Below are 24,452 nucleotides of genomic sequence, written 5' to 3'. Positions count from 1 at the left end.
GCCCGACACGTACGGATAGCACAATGGCCAACTGTCCGGCAGGAACGAGGAGGGTCAGTTCTTTGCTCGTAGGAGCCGAAGGACAAAGTAGCATGATTACAACATATTGTCCCTGTTTTCTATAACTTTTCAAAGTTACTCGCGTTGCAGCAGCTGCCATAACATTCGCGTATTTTCCCAGGCAATGTCTCCCCATACATACACACACACACACCGATTCTTTTCCCCCATTTGGGCAGAAAACTTCGGCTACTCCCAGGTTGGGATTAGCGGTGCCGTAACATTTCCTCCGGCACGGAAACCCCAACTGCGGGCTCTTGTGTGGGGGACAGCGGGTGGCTCCATCGGCCTCCACTTCCGCTCGGCACGAAGACGGGCACGTTTCGAGAGCGACCTTGGCGGTCGTGGCGAAGGCTCCGTGCCGTGAGGGCAACATGGAACTGATGCGCTGCGGCGTCGGCCACGGGGCCCCAATAGAAGTGGCAGTGGTGCCGTGGGTCCCACAGCAGGTCTCGCAACAAATCTTCGTGGGTCACTCGTCATTGTCCCGCTTCCTTGCCCACCGCTGAGTGAACTATTTGTGTTGGAACCTCGGAAAGGGGCACACGCACCATGGTGCATGACTCCTTGGGGGCTCAGGGAGCTCCATTCCCCAAAGGTGTGATCGGCCGACGTTGCATCCGATGTGAGTAATGCTTTTCTCCGGTACTGCGGTAAGGCCACAGCCGACCCCATGCCCATTCCGTCTTGTGTTGAACCCACGGCGTTCCGTGGCAGGTGTCTGGGCTGCGCGGACTCTAACGAGGTAACTCCGCCAACCATGCGGCGCCCCGGAGGTTGTGGAAATCCTTCGCTGCCTCTCGAGGTGTACCCACAACTTCCGCTACCACTGGTATTGATAGATCGTCTGGGCATCAGCTGCTGAACTTGTCTTCTCTCGTCAGTATTCACATCCTCTGATAACGCCGTCCTTTCTTCATCCATTGATGCTCGTGGACCCACGAAAGCGGCGCCTCGGGTACCGGTCTTGGTCGCAGCAGCGGCCAGTCCGTCACCAGTTCCCTCCCCGCCGTGTCTACCGACTGGAGTCTGGAAGCTTGTAGATGGATGAAAACGGACAGAAGAACCTCTATTATTAGGGGAAAGGCGCGGTGACCTGAAAGATGATTGCGACGGCCTCGGTGACGCACCTGGCCTCTTATACCTTTCATCGGTGATCGATACATGGGGAGATGGAAGAATCACTGCCGGGTTTCTAGGACGACGCGGTGGCGTCGATAAACGTGGACCGCGATTTCTAATGTCAGGCCTATTCGCGGTATTTTCAGCCGGAAAGAACTTCACACGTGAGAAACCGTGAAGAGAATCTTGTTGTGCCGCCGCCTCCTCAATCATCACAAACATGTTATCATTGGCTTTATCTAACGCATCGTTTTCGACGCTTCTTGGAAGTAGCTGGTCCAGCGCCGCCGAGTCTAATGCCATATCAGAGAAGCACGAAGTCTTGTCAGACTTCACAAGTGATATTACAGCGTCAAGGCCAGTGCCATTAAAGGAAGACGTTTCACCCTCAACTCCACTTCGTAGGTGGTTATTGGGGTACACGGCTCCGCCACGTCTAGTCCACTGCACACACTTCTGCGACTGTCGGGAGTCGCCAGACACATAACTATCAACCAAGCGTCGTCGAACATCGGTGTTCTGCACTTGCTCCTTCGACCTTTCTGTCATGTTCTCTGGCAACTGATGTCGGTTGCCATTGTCAGAGGGCATACGCATTCCGTGAACACCTCTGTGAACGGTGTCCTCCCTAGGTTCCATCCCCTGCTTCCACCCGCTCCCCTCAGGCTCCGCCTTGTCCACCTGCCAGGGCGAAGCCGGTAATTCCGCAGTCGCATGGCTCTCCGCATCTGGCACAATGGTGTCACCAAAAGATTTGGTTTCGGATTGTAATCGTACCGGGGGAACCACCTCAGAGATAACAACGTTTGGGTGCGGTAAGGAACAGATAGGGGCCGAGTCCATGCTCAGACTGATATCCACCCTCTCTAACGCATCCTCACCAGAAACTCCAGCACTCTCGGTGGACGCATTTGCACGAGGTGAGGTAGAAGGCACAGTTGCAATTTCGACCTCACCATACAAAACAACGGCGCCCACGCTCTTGTCACTCCTGCTCTCAGTTCCCTCCCTTTCTGCCACGTGGCCCCCGTCTAGTAGACCCATACCGACGAGGGAATCTACAATGGCCCGAAAACCATCCTCCGTCAGGTAACGTCCGTGATGAGCCCCACTAGTCACAGCACCAAGAGGTTTTGAATGCAGTTTGAAGAGGGTCCATAGGTGATATTCGTGGTTGCACGGGCTGCTTATTGTCATACCTGCCTTGCTTCCCCAGCGCACGCCTGGTACTCACCCCGTCCTTCTCTTAAAAGGAAGCCACCTCAAGGGTACTGCGAATACCAATGTGGGCGTCTTCCTTTGCCCTTTCCCTCGGCTAATGCAAGCCCGGCCGACAGCTCCCTTTATTGGCCCCCGCCACACCAGAGAAAGGGTATGAAGGTGAGCGAGCCGGCACCCTAAGTGTGTCACGCAACGAGTGACGAAACAGAAGGAGGAGAAACAATAAGGGGGAATGCAGAGCCAGAGAGGTCACGTACCTTCACAAAGAAAAATACTCTCCCTTTCCTTACATCAATAACTGACAGCAATCAGCAGTAACGTGGCAAGTCCATAACAAGGTCGGCACAAAAAAAGCTTAAAATCAGAGCCATCATCGATGCCTTAACTTTCCCAACTTGTATGTCTCCCCCACTGGACTACACAAACAAATGTGTAGCCATGCCGCTTTCAATGAAATTGTTAGTTACCCAAGATAAAAGTGACTGAAATGAACTGTGTTTATTCGATCTGATACGTTCGTGGTTTGCTTTGAATAACAAATGCCCTTCTTTGCCATCATGTTCCCTCTTGTGTACTAACCACAACCATGAGCACACACATACACGCACGCGCTAAACTACAAACAGTCTCCTCAGCCATTATTTCTGCAGTTGATGCGTCTGCCATCGGGCTCCACGACTCTTGTTCCTCGACAACATGCCACCAACATTCGCCTTGAAGAATTTAAGTGGAAGAACTGCGGCCCTCATCGATATCCCAAGTTTGTCCATCTCCGACCACTGAACAGGAATAGGATTCAAACCCGCAGCAGCAATGCTGTCCATTGAGCGTTCGTAGCCCTTCTGAACTAAAACATCTATCGTGTGGTCGACACCATAGAAAGATAAAAAATGGCAACCAGGTTCAAGATAAACTACATTCATCTCCGTGTGGGGCTGTTTCTGTTGGTATTGATCTACAGCAAGTAAACCGTGCTCATCTTTCCAAGTGAGTAATACGTTGCTCCCAGCAAAACCGAAATAGTCCCCAAGCGGTGGCGCATCACCCTCCTGTTCTAAAGTGAAGACATCAAAAGAAAATTGGTCATCTTTCACTTCGAACAATTGTTTCAGCGTAGTATGAGCCACTGCGTTTGTTCTCGGACCGTGGCCAACTGCTATGCCATTCGGTAAACACACCACATCGCCGCTATTACACCGGCAATTCTCCGTATCTTGCAAGTACGAGGCAAGAGTAGAGGGTCCACCAGCACCACGAACATACCGCATTGACTCCATAAATTCTGTCGCGCGATGTTCCATACCTGTCAGTGGCATCTCTAAAAATGTGGCACCGATGGAAACCATTTGGTCCGCTACCCGTAGTGCTTCTACCGAGGGTCTCTCGGACATCAAATGGACTTTGTCGACAAGAGAGCAATGTTGAAGTGTTTTGTAGAAGTCTCTGAACTGGTGAACGAGCATATCTCGGTTGACAACAATCCCATTTGGTCCAGCGCTCGGAATAGTTCGGTAATGCGGTGAGCGAACAAATGCGTGCAAAGCATTGTTCCGTGATGTGTGGCGCAGCATCCCAGAGCCTGATTACACTCTGGAATATGTTAATATGTAATTAAAATCGTCGTTCACTTCTAGGCAATACTCACGTACATGTATTTATATGTCGTTAACACCCTGAAGACAGAGACTTACGAAACACAGACCTCCACGATACTACTGGGCACTTAAAGGGAAGTCAACTCCCCAGAAGAGGTGTGAAGAAGCGACTGCACGAGGATGTGGGAGTTCACAGGAAGACAAAAACACAGAAAACAGCAATCAACCTATGCTTTGATCACTCAGATAACTTTTCAGCAACAAACAAAAGAAACGATGAACAAGTAACACATCTTCGGCTACAGCTAGTGTTATTCAACCGGTGGCGGTCCCCCAAAATACCGCCTGGAAACGTAACGATGCACATCAACATGCTTCCAGTAAACTCCACGCCACAACTCACTTGCTATACCCTCTTTCGACGGTGGCAGCCGCCAGAGGTATTTGTCCTTCACTCGTTTGAATGACGGCTTTAACCGCTGCCTAGAACCTTCCTCTTGTAATCCCTTTGGCACCGAAGAAGTGGCATTCACTCGAGGAACAACTACACGCTCTAGTCTGTCGTCAAACCACACCGCAGTCGGTAAGATGACGCTGCGCGCTGGGACAGCATCCAGCTGGGGCACAAAGACTTGAGTTACTGTCGACCCCGCCCAAGTAGAACTTGAAGCACTTGGGATGTTCCAGGAAGGAAGACCTGCAAGCAAAGGTGAATGAGACAGTAAATTGGGGTTGCTAGTGGGGTGGTTACCTGAAAAAATCTCCTCCGTTTCTCTTCCGTATCCACGAGTTTGCTGAGTCTCGGACAATGATACTGCCAACCCCCCGGCAGCAGATGGTATTACAAGACTTTTTGATAATCCACTACCCGTGCCATCAGTAGCATTTAGCCCATCGGAAGTTGGTGGGCACGCCGGGGCCACCACCAGCGGTGACTGTCGCGCTGCTGCCATTGGTGGTTGCGGGACTGCTGCCATTGGTGGTTGTGGGACTGCTGCCTTTGGTGGTTGTGGGACTGCTGCCATTGGAGGTTGCGGGACTGCTGCCATTGGAGGTTGCGGGACTGCTGCCATTGGAGGTTGCGGGACTGCTGCCATTGGTGGTTGTGGGACTGCTGCCATTGGTGGTTGTGGGACTGCTGCCATTGGAGGTTGTGGGACTGCTGCCATTGGTGGTTGTGGGACTGCTGCCATTGGAGGTTGTGGGACTGCTGCCATTGGTGGTTGTGGGACTGCTGCCATTGGTGGTTGTGGGACTGCTGCTGATGGTGGTTGTGGGACTGCTGCCATTGGTGGTTGCGGGACTGCTGCCATTGGTGGTTGCGGGACTGCTGCTGATGGTGGTTGTGGGACTGCTGCTGATGGTGGTTGTGGGACTGCTGCCATTGGTGGTTGTGGGACTGCTGCCATTGGTGGTTGTGGGACTGCTGCCATTGGTGGTTGTGGGACTGCTGCCATTGGAGGTTGTGGGACTGCTGCCATTGGTGGTTGTGGGACTGCTGCCAATGGTGGTTGTGGGACTGCTGCCATTGGCGGTTGTGGGACTGCTGCCTTGGTGGTTGCGGGACTGTTGCCATTGGAGGTTGCGGGACTGCTGCCATTGGAGGTTGCGGGACTGCTGCCATTGGTGGTTGCGGGACTGCTGCCATTGGTGGTTGCGGGACTGCTGCTGATGGTGGTTGTGGGACTGCTGCCATTGGTGGTTGCGGGACTGCTGCCATTGGTGGTTGTGGGACTGCTGCTGATGGTGGTTGTGGGACTGCTGCCATTGGTGGTTGCGGGACTGTTGCCATTGGAGGTTGCGGGACTGCTGCCATTGGTGGTTGCGGGACTGCTGCCATTGGTGGTTGTGGGACTGCTGCTGATGGTGGTGGGGGCGGTATTGCTGCAAGTGGGAACTGCGCGCTTCTCATGGTCTATTCCACCTAGTTAGTCAGCGCCGCGCTCTCAATACTGTAGAGGCTACAGTATTACTGTTCCTAGTCAGATGGTAAATAAAGAAAAGGCAGTCAGTGGATCAAGACACAACACCCTGATACCCGAAGTTTCCTCGGAAAAAACAGCCTGAGTAACAACACCACAAAAAGCCGTGACAATTTCTATGGAAAAATATCTATATACTTTTTAACGCCATTTACCGGAAACGCTTTTAACGGCTTTGTAACTCTCTATCATCCCTCGTCTTTCCTTTTGAACGGCTCTAACTTAACGTCCGGCATACGACCTTGCAATCTCCTGCGCTTTTCAAGAGCCGGGGTCCGAAGACTTGGTTCCGCCCCGTAGTAACGGCGCTGGATATAATTGCCGACGTTTTTATTGGTCCATTCTACGCCCCTGTAGACCACACCGCCACTGGTGGTAGCTTCAGCTACCTGCTCGAAATGGACGTGTTTGGACGGGGGCGCGGTTCCACAACGAGAAACGGGTGGAACGACGCGCTTCGTGGATAAAAAATCTTGCTCAACAGGGGGTTTCCCTGCTGGCCCTCCTGCAGCCGCGGTTCCGAGTGGTTGGGCTGATGTGGTGGCTATGCTCTGACCAGGCGGTAGTGCGCCAGCCATTGCTGCGGCAGTCGTGCCGCTGGGTGTGGTAGCAGCTGTGGGAACTTGTTGAACAGCATTTGTTGAACCTGTTGGTCCTCCCACAGCCATGGTGCCAGCCGGTTGTAACGCCGTAAAGGCCACACCCTGGCCACCAGGAATTTGTGCCGTTGACTGCCCGGTAGATGCGACCCCAAGAGATTGTGGTATAGCTGTTAAACTCTGACCAGCGGTTGTGAACACCAAAGAGCTACCATTTGCAGTGGCACCCAATGGTTGAAAGGGCGTAGTTACACTTTCACCAGCCGATGCCGTTCCCATCAGTTTTCCGGAAGCCTGAGTAGAGAGCGGATGCGCCGACCCAGTCAGGCTTTGGCCGCTGTGTAGTGGCCCCGAAGCATCAACGACAGTTGAGGCGCCCAACGGCTGAGAAGAAACTGCCATGTTTGCCGCAGAAGACGTTAACCCAGCCGGCCCAACGGAGGTGGTGGCAGTCGAAGGTTGCAGCGACACAGCAAAGTTTTGTCCAAATGTTGGAGCCCCTGTTGACCCTCCTACACCCAAGGTGCTAGGTGGTTGGGCTGATGTGGTGGCTATGCTCTGACCAGGCGGTAGTGCGCCAGCCATTGCTCCTGCAGCCGCGGTTCCGAGTGGTTGGGCTGATGTGGTGGCTATGCTCTGACCAGGCGGTAGTGCGCCAGCCATCGTTCCCGCAGCCGCGGTTCCGAGTGGTTGGGCTGATGTGGTGGCTATGCTCTGACCAGGCGGTAGTGCGCCAGCCATCGTTCCCGCAGCCGCGGTTCCGAGTGGTTGGGCTGATGTGGTGGCTATGCTCTGACCAGGCGGTAGTGCGCCAGCCATTGCTCCTGCAGCCGCGGTTCCGAGTGGTTGGGCTGATGTGGTGGCTATGCTCTGACCAGGCGGTAGTGCGCCAGCCATTGCTCCCGCAGCCGCGGTTCCGAGTGGTTGGGCTGATGTGGTGGCTATGCTCTGACCAGGCGGTAGTGCGCCAGCCATTGCTCCCGCAGCCGCGGTTCCGAGTGGTTGGGCTGATGTGGTGGCTGTGCTCTGACCAGGCGGTAGTGCGCCAACCATTGCTGCGGCAGTCGTGCCGCTGGGTGTGGTAGCAGCTGTGGGAACTTGTTGAACAGCATTTGTTGAACCTGTTGGTCCTCCCACAGCCATGGTGCCGGCCGGTTGTAATGCCGTAAAGGCCACACCCTGGCCACCAGGAATTTGTGCCGTTGACACCCCAGTAGGAGTCGTTCCACACACCTGAACTGGGGGAACGGGGCTCTGCAAATTGGACACTGTCGCCCCACTGACGCCAGCGACTGGGTGCGAGACCGAGGCAGGTTGGGTATAAGTTGCTGGAGTGCCTACATAGAAGGGATGCCCCTGAATTGCAGTGGGCTGATACGCAGCGTATTGAGCTCCACTACCCACCGCAGCTGCTGAGGGAATTGCTGGCCAAGCAGACGTCGTTGCAGCGGTAGAAGTCGGAACAGCCAAGTTGCCAGGTGGGTTCGGCACGTTAGTCATTGTTGCCGGTTGACCCGATAGCGTGCTAACAATATTTGCAAGCGGTCCATTCGCATCGCCTCCTGCCGACATGAGAAGAGAGCCATGCAAAACGGGGTCCAGCGATCGAAGCTCAGCTTGAGCTGCACGAAGAATGCCAAGCACCAAGCTCGTTTCCTTTTCTATATTCTCCAGTACTCCCTTCGACTGCTCCAGTTGACTCTCCAGTGATGCTTGGCGACCCTCCAGAGACGAAAGCTCCTTATTGAGTATGGCTTCCCGTTTCCGAAAACCCTCCACAGTCGATGCGGAGTTAGATAAACCCACTATATCTACTAAACGTGGATTGTCGGACGTTCTTATCTTGAGTGTCTCTCGCAGGTTACCGATGTGCTTCAGAACACTGTCCCGGAACTCACGGTACGGTGTCGAACCTGTTTCGTACCAAAAACGTTCTGAAAACCTTTCCTGATCACCTATCATAACAGTATACTCATCCTGGTGCCAACACTGAATCATCTTGTCCGCACTAGAGGACCAGATACAAAACCGTCGCAGCTCCGACGTTACAACAAGAGAAGAGACACGAACACCGTGGTAATTATTCACGTGGCTCAGCAAACGACCCTCCTCCGCATCAAATACAGCAATCACGCCATCTGCGCCACCAGAGTACACACGTGATCCAACCTTCTTCAGTGACGAAACGCGACCGCTATGTGCCTGAAGAATGTGTAAAGCCTCACATGTGTCGAGCCTCCACACCGCAACACGGCCACTATCATCACCAGACCACATCGTAATGCCTACACGACACAGAGCAGACACGGCCGAGCGGTCGTGAAAGCGTCCCGTTAACTGGGCGTCACCGCTTCCTACATCCCATACACGTACCGTACAATCATCGGACCCACTCACAACGGCGTTGCCCTCGGCATAAAGACAGCGCACATAATTGCTATGACCGTGCAGCATCCGCACGAGGCGTGCGTCCGCGGCGTACCACTGCCCAATCTTGAAGTCACTGCTCCCTGAGTACACGTACCCGCCAAACTCGGCAAGACAATATACCCCACCCGCGTGCTTCGTCTGCTGGCGCAATACGCCGAAAGTTTGTGCGTCATAGACCTCGACGGCACCATTGGACAGCCCCATCCATACCTGTAACCCCACAGCAGGATCTGGAACAGCGAGAATCGACCATATACGTACCACACGCCTCGGTCTTGATGCGCTAGCGAAGCAGTGAACCAACTCCGTGGTGGAAACATCACGTATCTGCACACCTCCGTCAGACATGACCAGCCACACGTGATCCGGGGTAACTGTCATTGAAGTTACGGCGGAAGGGAACGTGAGAACTTTCTCCGACATGGAAAAAGCGCGCTCCCCCACCACTGTGGGCTGTTTGGCTGTCGTAGTGTACATTAAGAGAAACTCTAATGCTCTCGATTTTCCACTAAAGCTCCCCAACAATACGTCCCGCACGAGTCAGGAATCACGGCAAACAAAAGCCGGTGTTCAACCCGAATATGCGGGTTTCTTAGGTTTCCTACTGTGTAAAAAGTTTATGAGATTGGGTGGAAAAGAATATAATGGCGCAAGGGCACCGCCTACAGGTATGTGCAACTGACCCAAGTAATCCACGATGAGGGAAAACACACCGTCGAAATTCAGTGAAGGGTGTGCAAAGCAAAAAAAAAAATCCAGAAAACAGGCACAGATGAGCCTTGACCTATCCGTGCGTCAAAAGAAACCGTAGTCACGTGCCACACCAAACTTTTGCGCAAGCACCAAAAAGTATTCTACACCAATCGTGGTTGCTGAGGGTTCATGCCACCTCCATATACCGTACGACCCGCAGCTGCTGCCGCTGCAAAATCACTGCCCCATCGCGCATCGTCCCGCGTCACGAGCTCCTTTCCGACCACCACGAGCAAACGCACAGAGTCCGTAATGATAAGACCCACACGGCCCCTTCGGCATAACTCTGGAGCAATGTAGTAACGTGACTGACAAGGAAACGGAAAACACGGCCGGTTCGTTGTCGATCGCTCCCTGTAGTTACAGTACGTAACGAAGTCATCCACGAGGCCCCGCTTGTGGAGAAGGGAATCTAAAATGTCTTCTGCTTCGTAACGGCATATTGATAGCAGCAAACCGCCAAAATGACGCAGCACCAGGTGGGAAGAAGTGCGCACTTCACCCGTGGAGCATCGAGGGGGTTTGCGATACTTGGCACGACGGAGAGTCTCCATGAGAGCAAACTGCAACAACCCGCCTTCCTCATCTACGTGATCCTGCACACCCAAACGAGAGCCTGTGAAATCACCATGATTGATATTTTCGCATAACATCATGTACTCGCTCGGCGTGAAGATTGAGCCACTGCCTCCATTGTGTCGCAAACTTTGGGATGTAGATAACCCCGAAGGGAAAAGTCGTACTGCACGAATTATCCGCAACTGAGAAAAGGGTGTAACATCCTCGTCCTGCCAACCCTCCTCGTTGATAGAGGGATCATGAGCAAGAGTTAAAGGGCAAGAAAACATACCGTAAGGGCCATCCGTTTTTTCACGGTCCTTAAGCTGCCACTCACGATGAGTGTCCATTATGTATAACTGTAACTCCAGTTTCATTTGTTCATAAGCACTGCAAGATGGTGGCACAAACAACTCCGTACAGAGTAGGCGGCCCTCACCATACAAATTTTTCATATCTTCCCTAAAGTAGTCCAACTGCACACGCCACACGTTGTCACGAGGGCGCAGCAACTCCCACAGAAAGCGGCAGGTGCCACTCAACTTTTTGACATCCTGAACATTAAGGTACGAACAGACCAAGTCCCACATGTTGGGCTCCAGTCCCCGAGGTAGAACTGAAGTTCTGTCCTCAATGTAGTGTCGATATTTCTTCTCACCCTTCAGACCAGTGTGTGAGAGGGCGGTGTCAGTCTTACGACTAACAATGTGATCCGCACCACCGCTTCTGGAAGCTGAAAGCCCACGAGCCTTATCCGCCCAACTGAGCGCAGGCATCTAAATTTATTTTAGAATGTTGTCGCCGTTCTCTAATGTACCCTACAAACCCTTTCAATAGCGGTTGTGTATGCCAGTATGCGTAAGTGCGTGCAGTTACCTGTCCAACCGCATGTACGTGTATGAACTCCCCCGCCCCTCAAACTGACTTACGTGTATACCTTTACTCCCCCAGTTCTCACTCTTTCTCCCTCCTACTGTTAGAAGTAACGCTTCCGCTCCTCCTATACCGTACTCTCTCCACAACGCCGTGCTTCTGCAGACTTCCTTTCGAAGACTGAAGAATCAGATGAGGGGAAGTGGCCGGAGAAAGAATGACTATATAATATGTACGGATGGTCGTTGTAGGCACTGTGACATGCGAGTGAGGGGGAAAAACATACAGATATAGAAAGATCTGTTCATCGGGGGAGCATAGCACCGAAAAAAAAAGGGGGGGCCTAAAGATACAAAACGTTCACCTCTCTGGGGGCTGGAGGATTACCCCAACCACATGAGTGAGGGGGTCGCAGCGCCCGCGAGAATACACGGAAGACAAAAACCAAAACTGTGAAGAGAAGAAGACTTTCAATACTGCTTCCCCATATGCGGTTCTCCGCTTCACCAAGAACTGACAACGGGATACACACACCAAAAAAGCAAGACGACCTCAACTCAATGCTGCCAAGCCACAAAGACAGGGTTAATACGGCTGGTGGATGGGGCCGATGCATTTCCCCGCCTCCATTACAGATGAAAGAAGACCCAAATAAGCTCAACGATCGCTCAAGGAAACCGAAGAACTGGCAGAGATACTCGCGGCGTCAAGGAACAAGAACAAAAATGTTAGCTTTGGAGTCGAAAATCGAAGACAAATTACTTTAATGACGACAGTATGTGAAAGAAAAAAAACGACTATATCACAAAAGTAGCGAATGACACAGGAAATAACGCACACACACACAACTTCACACATCAGCAACTGCCACATCAAATACGGTAAAACCCCGGAATACCAGTTGGAGAATCCCGTGGGGCGAGCTGCCGCCGTTTGAGAGCGGCCGTGGGCCGGTAGCGGTTGGCGATGTGCTGCCACTTGTACCATAACTGTCTGTACACACGCGGCCGGAACACGCTATTTATTTCAGTAGCATGAAGCCCTGCAGAAAACGGTACGGGAACGGAGCGCTCCGCTTCAATATTCCTCGTGGTTTCTTCCTCCAGTAGTGCCTGCAAATTCTCTGGCAGCGGCCTCTGATCACCACGCAACATCAGTGAAGCGAAAGCGAGGGAGGAAGCTTGCCGCCGCAGCCCATTTCCTTCGCTCTCATTCATAACTTCACTATCTAGTGGCCGTCCCTTATATACGTCCGCCTCCCATTTGTCTTCGTACCCGTGCACCCCCCGCTCTGCGGCAAGACGCATGAGAGAACTAGCCTCCCGCGGTCTGTTGTTGCGTACTAAACAGTCATGGTAAAACTTCACCATTGTGGGATGCATGCGACGGTCCTCCCGGAGCATCCGCTGTAACAAAAGACTCGCCTGCTGCCACCTATTAAAACCTGGGATCACCAGTGTAATCAATGCCGAGTTGTGCATAGTGTCGGTTGAGTCAAACCCATTAGCTTCGCACGCCTCCAACGCCTCCAATGCAACACGCCAGTGTTGTATTTTCTCCAATCGACGATTTATTCTGAAGTCGTAATTCCAGCCGTGATCGGCGTTTCCCATGCCGTTAACAATGTAGTAGTACGTTGCACCGTTGGGTTGCACCTTGTCCTCCTGCATCGCCCGCACAACCCGCACAATTTCCAACGCACGCCCCCAGAGTGACTGGGAGAAGAGAACAGTATTGTAGTGCTCACGCGTAAGCCTGTAACCCACCATGCGGCCCTTTGAAGCAAAGAGCATTGTTTTCTGCCATGATGTCGTTCGCGACATGCGGCGGAGGACGCGAAGAAACTCCGTGGGATCGCGGCGCACAGGATCCGTCATCGCACGACACTACCCCTATAACTAATACTGTTACGGTTCGCATTGAGAAGTCGCAGCAAATGTGTGTAGTACACAATGAGGGAAAGTGAAAGGAAAATCAAAGAGGCAAGGAAAGCGCTGAAATACGTTATAAAACTTTCGCTTATTTGGATAGTACTCACAATGTATATATGCACTTGTGCCCGCATTCACACGGTCGCTTTCGCTATTCTTTCTCCCTGTTTTACAAGTTTAGTCTCCTACGAAATTTACAGAAGAGATGGTGCGGGGCGACGGACACAGGCCAATCGCATATGCAGCTTCTTCGGGAATTCACGACTTACATGCAAAAAAAAAAATACTCTGCCCCGCATTATTCTCATAACTTCGATACCACATACGCCGGGATTGGGCCAAAGAGGCACCGGAGCAAGAGTGGCTGCGCATCGGAAAAAACAGCTGACCACTCACCTCTACTAATGCTCCTCTTGCATTGAATAATTAAATTACTAACAGCTGTAGAGTGGTACGCATGAGTCTCCTGGGAGTCCTTCACGTGGTCATGAAACTTGTCACTGGGGCTTCTGAAGAGTGAGGACGGAAACACTGACTGCATGGCCGAGCGGAGCTTCTCCCTGTTAGTGTACTTCATGCTTGGGTACAACGGCACACACAAAGCATGCTGCGCTAAATCTTCACACATAGGGCACTTTGGAAGAAGAACAATGTCGTGAGGTGACAACCGTCTTAAATAGCCTTTCACCAACATCTTGGCACCATCCATTGTTTTCTGCTGCCTTCCGCCCCACCAATGCGGGGTGAGAGGGGTTGCGCCAAAACCAGCACCCAACAAGGCACGTGCCGCGAGCTTTGGCTCACGGACGCGCACAAAAATAGCATTGGAATGGCAGGTCACGCATTGTTTTGGCGTTTGGGGCTCTCCAGCAGAAACAACCTCCACATCGTTGCGCAGGCTACTAACAAATTCCCAAAACGAAAAACATTCCAACATGGCATCTTGATGAGCCCTTGCAATGGCCTCCTCAAGCCAGGCAATGACACCAGGATGAGGTTTTGAAAACGACAAGTCATTGCTGGTGTGAGGTGGCACCGTAGCAGTGGCCTTGCCGCGGCCTTCATCACAACTTTCTCCAACTTCTGCGAAAGTGTGTAGGCCGCTCAATGGTTTTTTCGCCCTTGTTGCTAAAAGAAATTGAAAAATATGGTCCACGTGGGGTCTTGACGCGCTGCCTCCTCGTTTCCTACTCATCAATAACGAACACCAGCGCAATACGTGCAACACGAACTTAAAACTCTTGCCATCTGACACCAACAAATGAGCGATGTGCAACGCCAATGCAATCCAGTGATCCCGCGATGACGCCGTCGGTCGCTTGTGCAACTGCTGGAGGATTCCATCTGCTAACAGGGGATCACCAGTGAACGCAAGAGCCCCTCCAAATTCACCAGCACCATCCATAGCCATGACACAGATATCCGCCCGTGCTGATGGTTTTTGTGAATCCTCTCGGTCCAGAAACGCAGCAGTAAGAGGACACAACTCAATGGTTACCGCGCGAAACTCAGCACGCACAAGATGCGTCATGCTCTCAATGTTAGAGATGGGGCGGCCGCCGACACCTATGAACAAAAGAAGCGGTGGGCTGTTTTGAATACTACCTGTTCTGTTGGGTTTGGCGCCATTACCCATAAAGTGGGTGCTACCGGCCAAACCCACCGATCTTGCCTTCAGCCGAAGGTCGTTCTCGTCTACGCGCATTTTCACGAAATCCACATCGTAACCTACAATATGTAGTCCCCACCGATCAAAAAGCTCAAGCAGATTGTAATAAGGATACGATAAAAAGCCCGGAAGAAAGACAGGGGTGCCTTTGACCATACACAAATGCCTTAAGACTGCATCTACCATACTAACGGTGCTATCACTCACAAGGGGGGCCCCGCACGATGGAGAAATTTGTTTTGCAATACATTCTTCTTCCGCTTCCGCACGCACTGTTCTCCGCGTCATGTTTACACCTCTCCCCTGAACAATGCAGTGAAATGATGAGGCAGCGGCCGACAGGACGGTGCGGAGTGGTGGCGGCAAAGTTGGGCCTCTGCCGCAGGCTGCATAGTAACAGGAACGGACACCGGAGTGGGCACGCACACTCGGGTAACAATAGAGATGTGGCGCACCGCGTTGTTGAATAATATCCAATATTTCCTTGTCATTGCAGTCATTAGAGGGTGTGGCCAAAGTGGTGCGATTCCCACTCACACCTGCCTGTGACATTTGTGTTCCTATCAGCCCTTCCTTGACCACGTAGTTATTGACCTACTATTGTTACTATTGAGCTTTGCGCACAATGTGCAGAGCTTTGACGCTTTAAACAAGCATACAAAAAGTGCATGTATATATGTACATTCCAGATGATAACATTAACAACAATCACTCGAAGTAAAGTAGCACAAACAGCCGCAAGAAATGAGCTAAGAGAGAAGAAAGAAAGGGCCCCAGTTGATGGTATACGCGCAAAAACGAACGTTCGGCTTCGTATAGCACAAATTGGGGGTACTGGGTAATGCCCTTGATTGTTGTGGACCTACAGAAGCACGAGCACATGCACATTGCAGTCCGGAAACGTAAGGGACAACCGGGTACGCTGGAACGCTATTGTCGTTACATTCAACAACATATGCATATACATAACATCCTGTGTCACCTGACAAAGGGAAGAGCTCTCAGTGGAAGACAGACAGACACATTCGAAGTACTTTATCGAATCCATTACATACATGTTTAAACATTTAAAGTGCTGCGGTCAAGGGGAATGTACTCACAATACTCCAGGTGGTGTAACGGCACGAAGGGGAGGAAAGGGATAAAAATAGGGGAACAGTGCGGATACAAAACGAAAGCAACTTCACCCGCTTCCCCTTCCCCGTCTCACGACCAAACACACACTAAATGTCACTTGTGTTCCTGCCAACAGATCCACGCTAGAGCTCTACACCGAGGTCAGACGATGGGGGACCTCCCTCTAGAACAAAGCGATCCACCTGAACACCATGGGCATTTGCGCGCTCCGTCTCTGTCTTGATGCGCTGTGATACCTGTCTGTTGGCGCGGCGGTAGTAACAAGTTTCATCTTGCCACAACTTCACCCTAGCTGTGTTTTCATCAAGAAGCGCGCTCTGTATCTGTTCCTCCCGCACAGTTGCCATCCTTCGCTTCACCAGTAATTCTTCCCGCTCCTCTTCCAGTTCCTTTATCCGCTGACGAAGGGCACTGATATCTTCGGGTGGTTCCATCCGCTGCTTTGAGGCGAAAAGTAAGGTTCGCTCGGCAAGGGCGCGGTGAGCAGCTAGGGTTTGATTCATCTCATCACGAATACGAAGCAACAAGACACCACGTGCGGGTTCCTCAAGCGTAATTTCTCTAATAAGTTCATCGAACAACTCGGTATAGATTTCACGTCTAAGCGGGCATATTCCCCATTCTCGTGCCCGACGCTGCTGTAGCTGCTGCAGTGTCCGTTCGTGCAATTTAGCTACTTCAACGCGAGACGGTTGTTCTAATGAGACCGACTTCACAATCGTTTCCCCTGTTTCCTCGCACACTATGCGCTGAGGGGGGAGGAGAGTGTAAAGTAACGTCTCCACATCGGTAACTCTCGTCATCAGTGCGGGAAGGATAGCACCTCCCGGGTGGGATACAGAAGGTGCCTTGTTGTGCCTTTTCAAGAAGGCAAGTTTGGCAGCAGGTGACGAGGCGTTTTGGGATAATTTCAACGCACTTAGTGGAGTCTTATTGACACTCGTATTGGAAACACATTCTTTGGTGCAGGAGGGAAGTTTGCTACCCCTTTGCGCCATTAGTGACCTCCGTATGTCGGTGGAAGGTGTTGTTTCACCCGCTACCACTAATTGAGTGGAAGGGGAAGACATTTGCGACGTAGCTGCCTTCTCCTTACATTCTACGGCACCTTGCCCACTTGTATGTTTCCTTACTTCCAGTCGGCGTGAGAGAGGAACGGATTCACTGAGCCTTTGCTCCTGTAAAACATCATCTACCTGCACATCGTCGTTAATAACGTGAGTCTCCACCTTAAGCAACCCCATTGCTACCTTTCTTTTCCTCTTGCCTGCTCGTCAATGTTTTTTTTTTAAAGTCCCCTCCCTCCCAGCGCAGAGAGATTTGAGACTTCGTGGAGTGTGCAAACTGAAAAATTCCTAACGCGTGACTCTAAATGTACTTTTGTACGTAGGTCACTGGTATGAGTTCAGCTGAACAAGATGAGGGTACGCCACAACCGATCACCCAACAACTGTTCCTTACAAATATATGTACACCTTGTATATTTGATTCACCATCAAAGAATGAAAACAAAAGCGCAAAAGAAACAAGTGCAAGGGTATATTTTTGAAGTTAGAGAATTCCTCATAACCTCTCTAAGCAAAGCAATATGTCCTTTTTCTCGGTTTACCTAATAACGGAACCAAACCCCCTCCCTTCCATTTTTCAGAGTGTGGAAGAAATTTTTAAAGTGCTAAACTGCAAAATTTGCATACATATCCACTCTCTTTCTTCAAAACGTACAGTACCGCGGAGGGCCCATTCTGTCAGCCGGTTCCTGTCACAAGGCGGATAAAAGAAGGTAAGACATGTAGTGTGTTTGTCCCTTTTAGGGGTGTTTTTTTTGGGGGAGGGGTGGAAATAATTCATTATCTTAAACTACTCGGTAAATTACAAGAATACATACTTAGTGCACAAATGCACTTCAGCTTCTGTACATCCAGTAAAAGCTTGGGAATGAAAAACCCAACATTTTCCTTTTTCGTCGTCTTCTTCATCTGCGCGCAGGAACACCATCTGCACAAACGAAAAAGAATACAACGACAATGATAACAACAACGTCAACTTTTTTTTTCAGGAAAGTGAAGCTAGAAAACGCGCCATAACAACGAAACAAACACAAATACAAATACAAATACAAATACACATAAACATAAACACTTATATATATATATATATATATATATATATATATATATATGCAGGTACAAGAACAAAAAAAATTCGAACACTTTACACAGATAAGTTTTGATCCTTCATTCCGATGTGGGGATCGTTCGGAGAACGCCAAACCTCACGTCTGGATCAGACTTGCGTTCCTGTTCCTTTTTCCTCCACACCGCCAACAGCCTCATGGCGTCTCTTCCACGGAAAGCCTCGTATAACCACGCTTCACCATTTACCATTCCACCCAGCATTTGATCATCCAATGTTTCCCCAGTGGCTAGCAACATCAAAACGGCCTCCACATTTCGAGTAAGCAGAGCATACTCCATCGCAGGCACTGCAGCCCCCTTGAGTGGGTTAATTTGAGTTTGGACAACGCCGCAACCGCGCATGAGGTAATGTATTGCATATCGATTGGCATGTGGCACATCAAACAATAGTAAATGTAATGTTTCTGGGGTCAAATACGTTCGTGGCGCCATGGGTAAGGAAGCAAGCATGTATCGCACGTGTTCTTCTTCGTGTCGCCAGTCCTCACTGTACGGCGAGAGGTTTAATGGGTGTTCACTGCTCTTAATTATTTTCCTGGGTTTTATCGGTGGGAGTGCCTCAAGTGTACTGGAAATAGCCAATGTTTCTTCGCACTCTTCCCCCACTAGGACCGGGAACCCCACGAATGCCCTTGCAGAAAGAGGACGTGCGCGCGAATTCAGTTGTCGGATGGCAAATAGGTATTGATTGCGCCGTTCTGTCACTTTTTCCAGAAGCATCAACTGCTTCGCTCGTAACACTGTTGCGTCGTCAAACTGTTTCTCGAGGGTACGATAATACAATTCATTCCAAAATGTATTTATAAAGTGATCTAAATGACCCCTGAAGCAAAAATCCCACTCAATGTGCCACGCGTGCAGCAGCTGAGGCAAGGGGCATCGATCCGCCGGTCCCATGACAGAAAAGAGTGGTGTCACCGAAAGTAGGAGCATAACAGAAGAAGGCGCCACGAAACGCAGTAGGGAAAGATACAGGACACGGAAATATCCCGATCGTACAGCTTCCACGGGAGTCCGAACCTTCTCCGTCTTCTTATTCAGCAGATACGTTAGAAGCTCATAGTTGCCATCAGGTGCATATGAGAGGGGGCGTGGATGCGATCGAACACCCAGGGCCAATCGCTCCGTCCGCACGGTTGTTGCGTCTCGTGTAGCAGGCGTCGTTGTCAGTGTGAGTAGTAGTATGACAAGGTCACTTTGATACACTCGCTGGTCTGGTGGCGATGGCGTGGACAACTCAGGGGGTCCATAGTTCTGAGGAAAGAGAGAAAATGAGGATGCTACCAGTGGATCTTTCTTTGGTTTGCCGTCTTCTATACGTTTGGGCAATGCATGCGCAACGCACTCCATTAGTGTGTACTTCGATGCACCGAATCCCTCCCGCTCCCGCCGCTGGCGCCGACGCACTTCCACGACAACGGCCTTCAAGAAGGGAGAAAGAATCAAGTAAGGGCCGTCCACGCTGGGAACGCGTTTCCAGAACGCGTCTACAACCGAAGCGATATAGCGGGCAGCCTTCTTCTTGCCGTCTCCTTCCTCATCCTCTTCATCGTCACCGTCATCACTTTCGCTACCAGTTTCAGCGTCCTTCCTCCCAGAATCCGGAGGCGACGACTTCAGGGAAGCCCACTGCAGCAACACGTGATGGGGTATCTCCGTAATAAGCCACACGAACAACCGCATTCCAACCACATGGTTCAAGTTTTGTAATAGAATCGGCTTTGATGGGAAGGTACGAACCGAAAGTAACCCAGCCATAGTTTCATAACTTTGCCTCTCCCCTACGCACGGGGAGTCTACCACGGCCAAAATTTGAGAGGTACTCGAAACCAAATTTGCAGTTTGCCGCGGATACTGCGGCTTACGGTGCGCCAGGTAGGACGATGTTAAGAAGATGTTGTAATCGAATTTCCAATCGGGAAGAGAATACGGTAGCCGTGGGGCCTCTGCACGTATGGCAAGCATCGTGCGGTAAATTGTGGTTAGTATCGGCAGTGCGATGTTGACATCCAACCGCATCCATGTCTCAATGCACGCCAGAGAAATAGGGTCCTTCTGCACCAAACAGGTGCGAAGAGCCGCTGGGCACCGCAGTGCGGCTAGCGTAAGTGTGTCAATGCAGATAACAGATTGCATATCGAGCATACTTGCATCCGGTACGCCTCCGTCGTCCTCCTCTTCTTCTACCTGATCGACGTCAGACTGAGCCCCCACCGCTTGTTCCATCGGTTCTTTGGCCTGGTCATCTTCCACATTCTTCTCGCGCTCCTCGTCCAGATTCTGGTCACCAGTCTCTGTGCTGCCGCTCGCAGAGTTTGTTTCATCCTCTTCGCTCTCCTCACCTTCCTCTACCTCTTCCATTGCCTCTTCCTCTACATCCTCCTCACTCTCTTCCTCAGGCATAGGAAGTGTATCGAGCAAGTACCATCGTTTACCGCCGATAGAACGCACAATATAGAAGAGGCGACTGGCTTCTGTAAAACGCAACACCGGCCGCTTGGGAAACTGATTTTGTACATTCATTCCAAGAGAAGATGACGACTGCAAGGAGAATCTTGCGGGGCGAGGTTGTGCTTCTAGCTGCTTAGACGTTTGGTTGGTTGGAACGGTAATCGTGGATAACTCCCCTTCACGAATATCTCCGTCGGCGTCGCTACTGTCGCCACTAGCAGCACTTTTGTCATCCGCTGCATCCGTTATCACAACCTTCTCAGGTGTCTTGAGCTTGTCCCCAGTTTGGTCTTCTGCATCCCCGTCACCATCATCCCTACTTGTTCTCGGCCTTCTAATGGCACTCTTCGGGTCACCACAAGCATCGATATTTGGACTTGGTGGAAGCTCGTAGCCAAACATTTTATCTAGTGTATGTTCCCAGTAGAATGCATCGTCGCTTAGCAAAGGTAGTAGCCAAGGAGGGCACAACCGTTCTTTGGTGGCATTTACATCACTGTTCTCCTCCTCTTCCTCATTATCTCCCTCTTCCTCTTCATTTGCTTCCTTCTTTCCCTTCCCCAACTGCGTGCCGCCTCTCTTGCGCGGCACTGTGCCGTTCTCATCCTCATCCTCATCCCCTTCCTCATCCTCCTCCTCTTCATTCTCCTCATCCTCTTCATCTCGTCCTTGCTCTTCCTCTTCCTGTGCCTCTTCATCAATTTCCCCATCCTTTTCAACCTCCTTCAACCAGTTGCCTTTTGGAGGCTGGAGGTCAATCGCGGGAGTGAGCCGCACATGAACTGTCATGAAGTCATCACCCATACCAGGAAGTTGCATTGTAATCTCCGTTATATCAGGCTTCCTCGGAGGGAGACTGGAATACACACCTTTCTCTTTCCCTGATTTAAGTTCAGCTGAACGGTTAATGCTTCTGCTTCTATCCGACGGGCTCATGCTTTCCTTACCAATGTTGCTGACGGGTGAAAACCTGTCGGCTGTCAAGTGGTCTTCGTCCTCCATCTCTTCTTCGAACAGTTCATCTTCCTCCTCTCCATTTTCATCCGCAGTATCGTTTCTCCTCTCCTCACGCGAGGACATTCCCCGTTTGACTTCGCTTCTCCTCCCCTTTTTGGTCCGTTAGGGCACTTTTTTCTCTCTCAAAGTGCTGAAGGTATTCCGTCCCGTCCTTTTTACCTATTTCAATTATTTATCTACTTATGTTTTTTTTTCTTTCGTTTCCAAGCCTCCTTTACTTCCTGTTAGGTGTTTATGTGCGTCCAGTAACACTCTGTCACCAACACTATGTCCTTGGGCGGGGAGACCTGCCACCAAACGAAAACAACACAATACAGAGAGTCACAATAATAATAATAATAATAGTGATGTCAATAACAAATAAATGATCGAATGGTGGAGCACAACAGGCGAACGTGAAAAATATTTATCGACACTGGGTATCAAACAGTGAGACATAAACAAAGGAAAAAACACCCAAAACTCACAATAAGACAGAAAAGATACCAAGATGAAGGAAAAATAAAAAAGGTAACACGCGTCGCGTTTCTTCTCTTAAAGACCAACCGTCTCTCATACTCGCTGGTATTGTCACCGTCTTCAAGAGGACTTTCACAGGTATACAAACATGCAAACACGCACAGACAAAGTTACCATATATATATATATATATATATATGCATATGCGTGCGTACATGACCTATCCCCATTTCACTGGTTTCATTGAACATTGATATGTAACTTCCTTACCCCCTACCTTTCCATCCGTTTTTTTTTTGTTTTGCATCCCCAGTCCTCTTCCTTTTATTGATAATTGCACTTTTCAGTGTGTTTCCCCTTTCAGGATGTAGTCGATACAAAGGTTTTTTTTATAAAAAAAAGGAGGGCACTTGTGACTACGACTCCGATGCGAACGAATCGTACGCAATAAAATACTCTTACAAAAGATATCACTACCGTGGGACACTATAAGTGGTTCGCTTCATTACTTGAGACTTGTTTTAATTCACCTTAACACGCTCGTGCCCCATTCCGAGCCATGTGCAGATGCGTTTCTATTTTTATTTTTATTTTTTTTTCTTTTGCCCCCTTCCCCTCCTTCTTCTTCTTCTCTGCATCCTAGTTTCAGTTCATACCTACAACATTTTTCTTTTCTTTTTCCTTACTAATACTGAATAATAACCCTCATATTATACTTCACACCTCCACAAAAAGCACCTCCATCGCAAGAAGTAAGCAACTCAGGATGCCATACTTCATAATTTGATGCAGTTGCTGATCCTGCACATAATCCTTACCTGTAATTTCCATGATATATGTCATTTGTTTGGTTCCAACTACCACCATATTATATGCCAACACAATGAGCATGGCAGTACCCAATGGTGAATACAAAAGTGTGCTGAGTGAAAAGCATGATGGCACCTGAAGCGCGTGAGTTGCGAGGTTGGCAGCAATTTGAGAAACCCCGCGTTTCTCACAGCGTAAACCCGTGAAGCAAACACCTCCACATCCCATGGAAACCTGGTTGATAAGTGCTGGTCGTATGCCCATGCCGCACCTCGTTACTAATTGTCTTGAAAGCATTTTCTTCCTTCCTTCCTTTCTTCTTTTTTTTAAAAAAAAAATTATTTGAGTTCTTTCTTTGGTTTTTGTCTCCTTTTTTCTTTTCCTTCCTTCCTTCCTTCCTCCCTTTTCTGATCCCTTATGTAGATGCAAGAAAACGAAGTAATAAAAATAAAAAATAATGGTGTTCAGAGCAGTAAGGAGATAAAAGAGAGCAGAGTGAAACTAAAAGTTCTTTACAAAGAATTTCCTGCACGCCTTTAATTCATAATCTCTTTTCTTTTTTTTTTGTGTGTGTACATTTTTCTACACCCGGTTTTGTTTCTTTTTGTTGTTGTTCTTTTTTTCTTTCTGTTTTTTGTTATTTATTTATTACTATTATTTTTTTTTGGGGGGGGGACATTACACAAATATCTGCTGTCAATCCTTGCGAAATCATTTGCCGTTGCCACCACGTGCCCCGCATTTCCTTCTCCCAACGCGTGCAATTATCAATGCACATAAATATATATATATTTATATATTTATATATTCATATATTGATAAGCAAATTAAAATGTATGGGCAAATGCTGAATGCACGGAAGGTGTTACGAGTGCGCTACAATGGACATATCAACACTTTTATAACTAATGTAAATATTTTACAAAAAAATAGAAAAAAAAAAGGAACGAGGGGAAAGTTCAACTACGCAGGATGACTGGAATGGATGGAAAGATGGCAGGAGTACACATGCGCAAAAATAAAATCAAATAAAATAGTTGAATGAATGAATGAATGAACATCACTGGAGGCAGGTTTTGACAATGGTGTTCAATGCCACAGAAAAACAAAGTGAAAACAAAAAAAGCAGCCAAATAAAAGTAGTAACAAGACGGTACCGCTAACAAACTCACACGTGTATATATGGTGACTGATAGAAGAAGGAAAGTGAATGAAATAGAAAAAGAAAAAAAACAAGGGTGAAGGTGAAGAAGGAGGGAAAGAGAAACAAAAGAGAAGATGAAGGGCGTATAACAAAAGGAATAAACAAAAACAGTGGGCCCTCAGCAGCAGCAATTGCTAAAAAACAAAAGAAAAGGAAAGAATAAAACAGGCATGCGGGGAAGGATTCGCACTTTGCCTTGTCTTCCCTTCCCAGTTGACATTCCCCCTCTTCTCCTTTTTATTTTTTTCAGAAGAAGAAAAGAAGAAAATGCTTTCTCATCTTTTTCCTCATTATACTAACGCCTCACTTCCCTCCTCCTACTCTTACACCACCAAATGCACACACTCACACACACACACACTCAAAACTCCATCATGTTCACCTTC

The 24,452-nt window shown here is 49.7% G+C and overlaps 11 protein-coding genes across 11 annotated transcripts, besides 15 other annotated features; 1 reads left to right on the top strand and 10 right to left on the bottom strand.

Annotated features, from left to right (window-relative positions):
- Positions 1–249: 249 nt before the first annotated feature.
- On the bottom strand, positions 250–2,379 carry Tb10.389.1900 (hypothetical protein, conserved; the record flags this gene model as incomplete). The annotated part of the gene is made up of 1 exon (XM_818301.1): positions 250–2,379. The coding sequence occupies one exon, from the start codon at positions 2,377–2,379 to the stop codon at positions 250–252; it is 2,130 nt and encodes a 709-aa protein (XP_823394.1).
- Positions 2,380–3,041: 662 nt separating this feature from the next.
- Tb10.389.1910 (hypothetical protein, conserved) lies at positions 3,042–3,974 on the bottom strand (the record flags this gene model as incomplete). Its single annotated transcript, XM_818300.1, has 1 exon — positions 3,042–3,974. The coding sequence occupies one exon, from the start codon at positions 3,972–3,974 to the stop codon at positions 3,042–3,044; it is 933 nt and encodes a 310-aa protein (XP_823393.1).
- Positions 3,975–4,309: 335 nt separating this feature from the next.
- Positions 4,310–5,527, bottom strand: Tb10.389.1920 (hypothetical protein, conserved; the record flags this gene model as incomplete). Its single annotated transcript, XM_818299.1, has 1 exon — positions 4,310–5,527. One exon carries the CDS (start codon positions 5,525–5,527, stop codon positions 4,310–4,312), a length of 1,218 nt encoding a protein of 405 aa, XP_823392.1.
- Positions 5,528–5,718: 191 nt separating this feature from the next.
- Positions 5,719–5,878: a microsatellite.
- A 290-nt stretch (positions 5,879–6,168) lies between these two features.
- On the bottom strand, positions 6,169–9,486 carry Tb10.26.0030 (hypothetical protein, conserved; the record flags this gene model as incomplete). The annotated part of the gene is made up of 1 exon (XM_818298.1): positions 6,169–9,486. The coding sequence occupies one exon, from the start codon at positions 9,484–9,486 to the stop codon at positions 6,169–6,171; it is 3,318 nt and encodes a 1,105-aa protein (XP_823391.1).
- A 377-nt stretch (positions 9,487–9,863) lies between these two features.
- Tb10.26.0040 (hypothetical protein, conserved) lies at positions 9,864–10,910 on the bottom strand (the record flags this gene model as incomplete). The annotated part of the gene is made up of 1 exon (XM_818297.1): positions 9,864–10,910. One exon carries the CDS (start codon positions 10,908–10,910, stop codon positions 9,864–9,866), a length of 1,047 nt encoding a protein of 348 aa, XP_823390.1.
- A 1,155-nt stretch (positions 10,911–12,065) lies between these two features.
- Positions 12,066–13,070, bottom strand: Tb10.26.0050 (hypothetical protein, conserved; the record flags this gene model as incomplete). Its single annotated transcript, XM_818296.1, has 1 exon — positions 12,066–13,070. One exon carries the CDS (start codon positions 13,068–13,070, stop codon positions 12,066–12,068), a length of 1,005 nt encoding a protein of 334 aa, XP_823389.1.
- Positions 13,071–13,428: 358 nt separating this feature from the next.
- Positions 13,429–15,345, bottom strand: Tb10.26.0060 (hypothetical protein, conserved; the record flags this gene model as incomplete). Its single annotated transcript, XM_818295.1, has 1 exon — positions 13,429–15,345. One exon carries the CDS (start codon positions 15,343–15,345, stop codon positions 13,429–13,431), a length of 1,917 nt encoding a protein of 638 aa, XP_823388.1.
- Positions 15,346–16,052: 707 nt separating this feature from the next.
- On the bottom strand, positions 16,053–17,174 carry Tb10.26.0070 (33 kDa inner dynein arm light chain axonemal; the record flags this gene model as incomplete). The annotated part of the gene is made up of 1 exon (XM_818294.1): positions 16,053–17,174. The coding sequence occupies one exon, from the start codon at positions 17,172–17,174 to the stop codon at positions 16,053–16,055; it is 1,122 nt and encodes a 373-aa protein (XP_823387.1).
- A 652-nt stretch (positions 17,175–17,826) lies between these two features.
- Positions 17,827–17,958, top strand: Tb10.26.0080 (hypothetical protein, unlikely; the record flags this gene model as incomplete). Its single annotated transcript, XM_024642674.1, has 1 exon — positions 17,827–17,958. One exon carries the CDS (start codon positions 17,827–17,829, stop codon positions 17,956–17,958), a length of 132 nt encoding a protein of 43 aa, XP_024498461.1.
- Positions 17,959–18,070: 112 nt separating this feature from the next.
- Positions 18,071–18,109: a microsatellite.
- Positions 18,110–18,131: a microsatellite.
- Positions 18,132–18,164: 33 nt separating this feature from the next.
- Tb10.26.0090 (hypothetical protein, conserved) lies at positions 18,165–21,656 on the bottom strand (the record flags this gene model as incomplete). Its single annotated transcript, XM_818292.1, has 1 exon — positions 18,165–21,656. One exon carries the CDS (start codon positions 21,654–21,656, stop codon positions 18,165–18,167), a length of 3,492 nt encoding a protein of 1,163 aa, XP_823385.1.
- Positions 20,446–20,522: a sequence feature (GA-rich).
- Positions 21,076–21,138: a sequence feature (GA-rich).
- Positions 21,177–21,262: a sequence feature (GA-rich).
- A 260-nt stretch (positions 21,657–21,916) lies between the features above and the next one.
- Positions 21,917–21,953: a microsatellite.
- Positions 21,954–22,227: 274 nt separating this feature from the next.
- Positions 22,228–22,257: a microsatellite.
- A 367-nt stretch (positions 22,258–22,624) lies between these two features.
- Positions 22,625–22,651: a microsatellite.
- A 118-nt stretch (positions 22,652–22,769) lies between these two features.
- On the bottom strand, positions 22,770–23,159 carry Tb10.26.0100 (hypothetical protein, conserved; the record flags this gene model as incomplete). Its single annotated transcript, XM_818291.1, has 1 exon — positions 22,770–23,159. The coding sequence occupies one exon, from the start codon at positions 23,157–23,159 to the stop codon at positions 22,770–22,772; it is 390 nt and encodes a 129-aa protein (XP_823384.1).
- Positions 23,160–23,189: a repeat region.
- Positions 23,190–23,241: 52 nt separating this feature from the next.
- Positions 23,242–23,267: a microsatellite.
- Positions 23,268–23,409: 142 nt separating this feature from the next.
- Positions 23,410–23,528: a sequence feature (A-rich).
- A 110-nt stretch (positions 23,529–23,638) lies between these two features.
- Positions 23,639–23,678: a microsatellite.
- A 222-nt stretch (positions 23,679–23,900) lies between these two features.
- Positions 23,901–23,920: a microsatellite.
- Positions 23,921–24,056: 136 nt separating this feature from the next.
- Positions 24,057–24,146: a sequence feature (CT-rich).
- Between the last annotated feature and the right edge of the window lie 306 nt (positions 24,147–24,452).

The sequence above is a fragment of the Trypanosoma brucei genome, chromosome 10 (genome assembly GCF_000002445.2).
Source record: "Trypanosoma brucei brucei TREU927 chromosome 10, whole genome shotgun sequence".
In the NCBI taxonomy this organism is placed as follows: domain Eukaryota; phylum Euglenozoa; class Kinetoplastea; order Trypanosomatida; family Trypanosomatidae; genus Trypanosoma; species Trypanosoma brucei.
The sequence above is the reverse complement of the archived record's forward strand: the minus strand, read 5'-3'. Positions and strand labels throughout refer to the sequence as shown.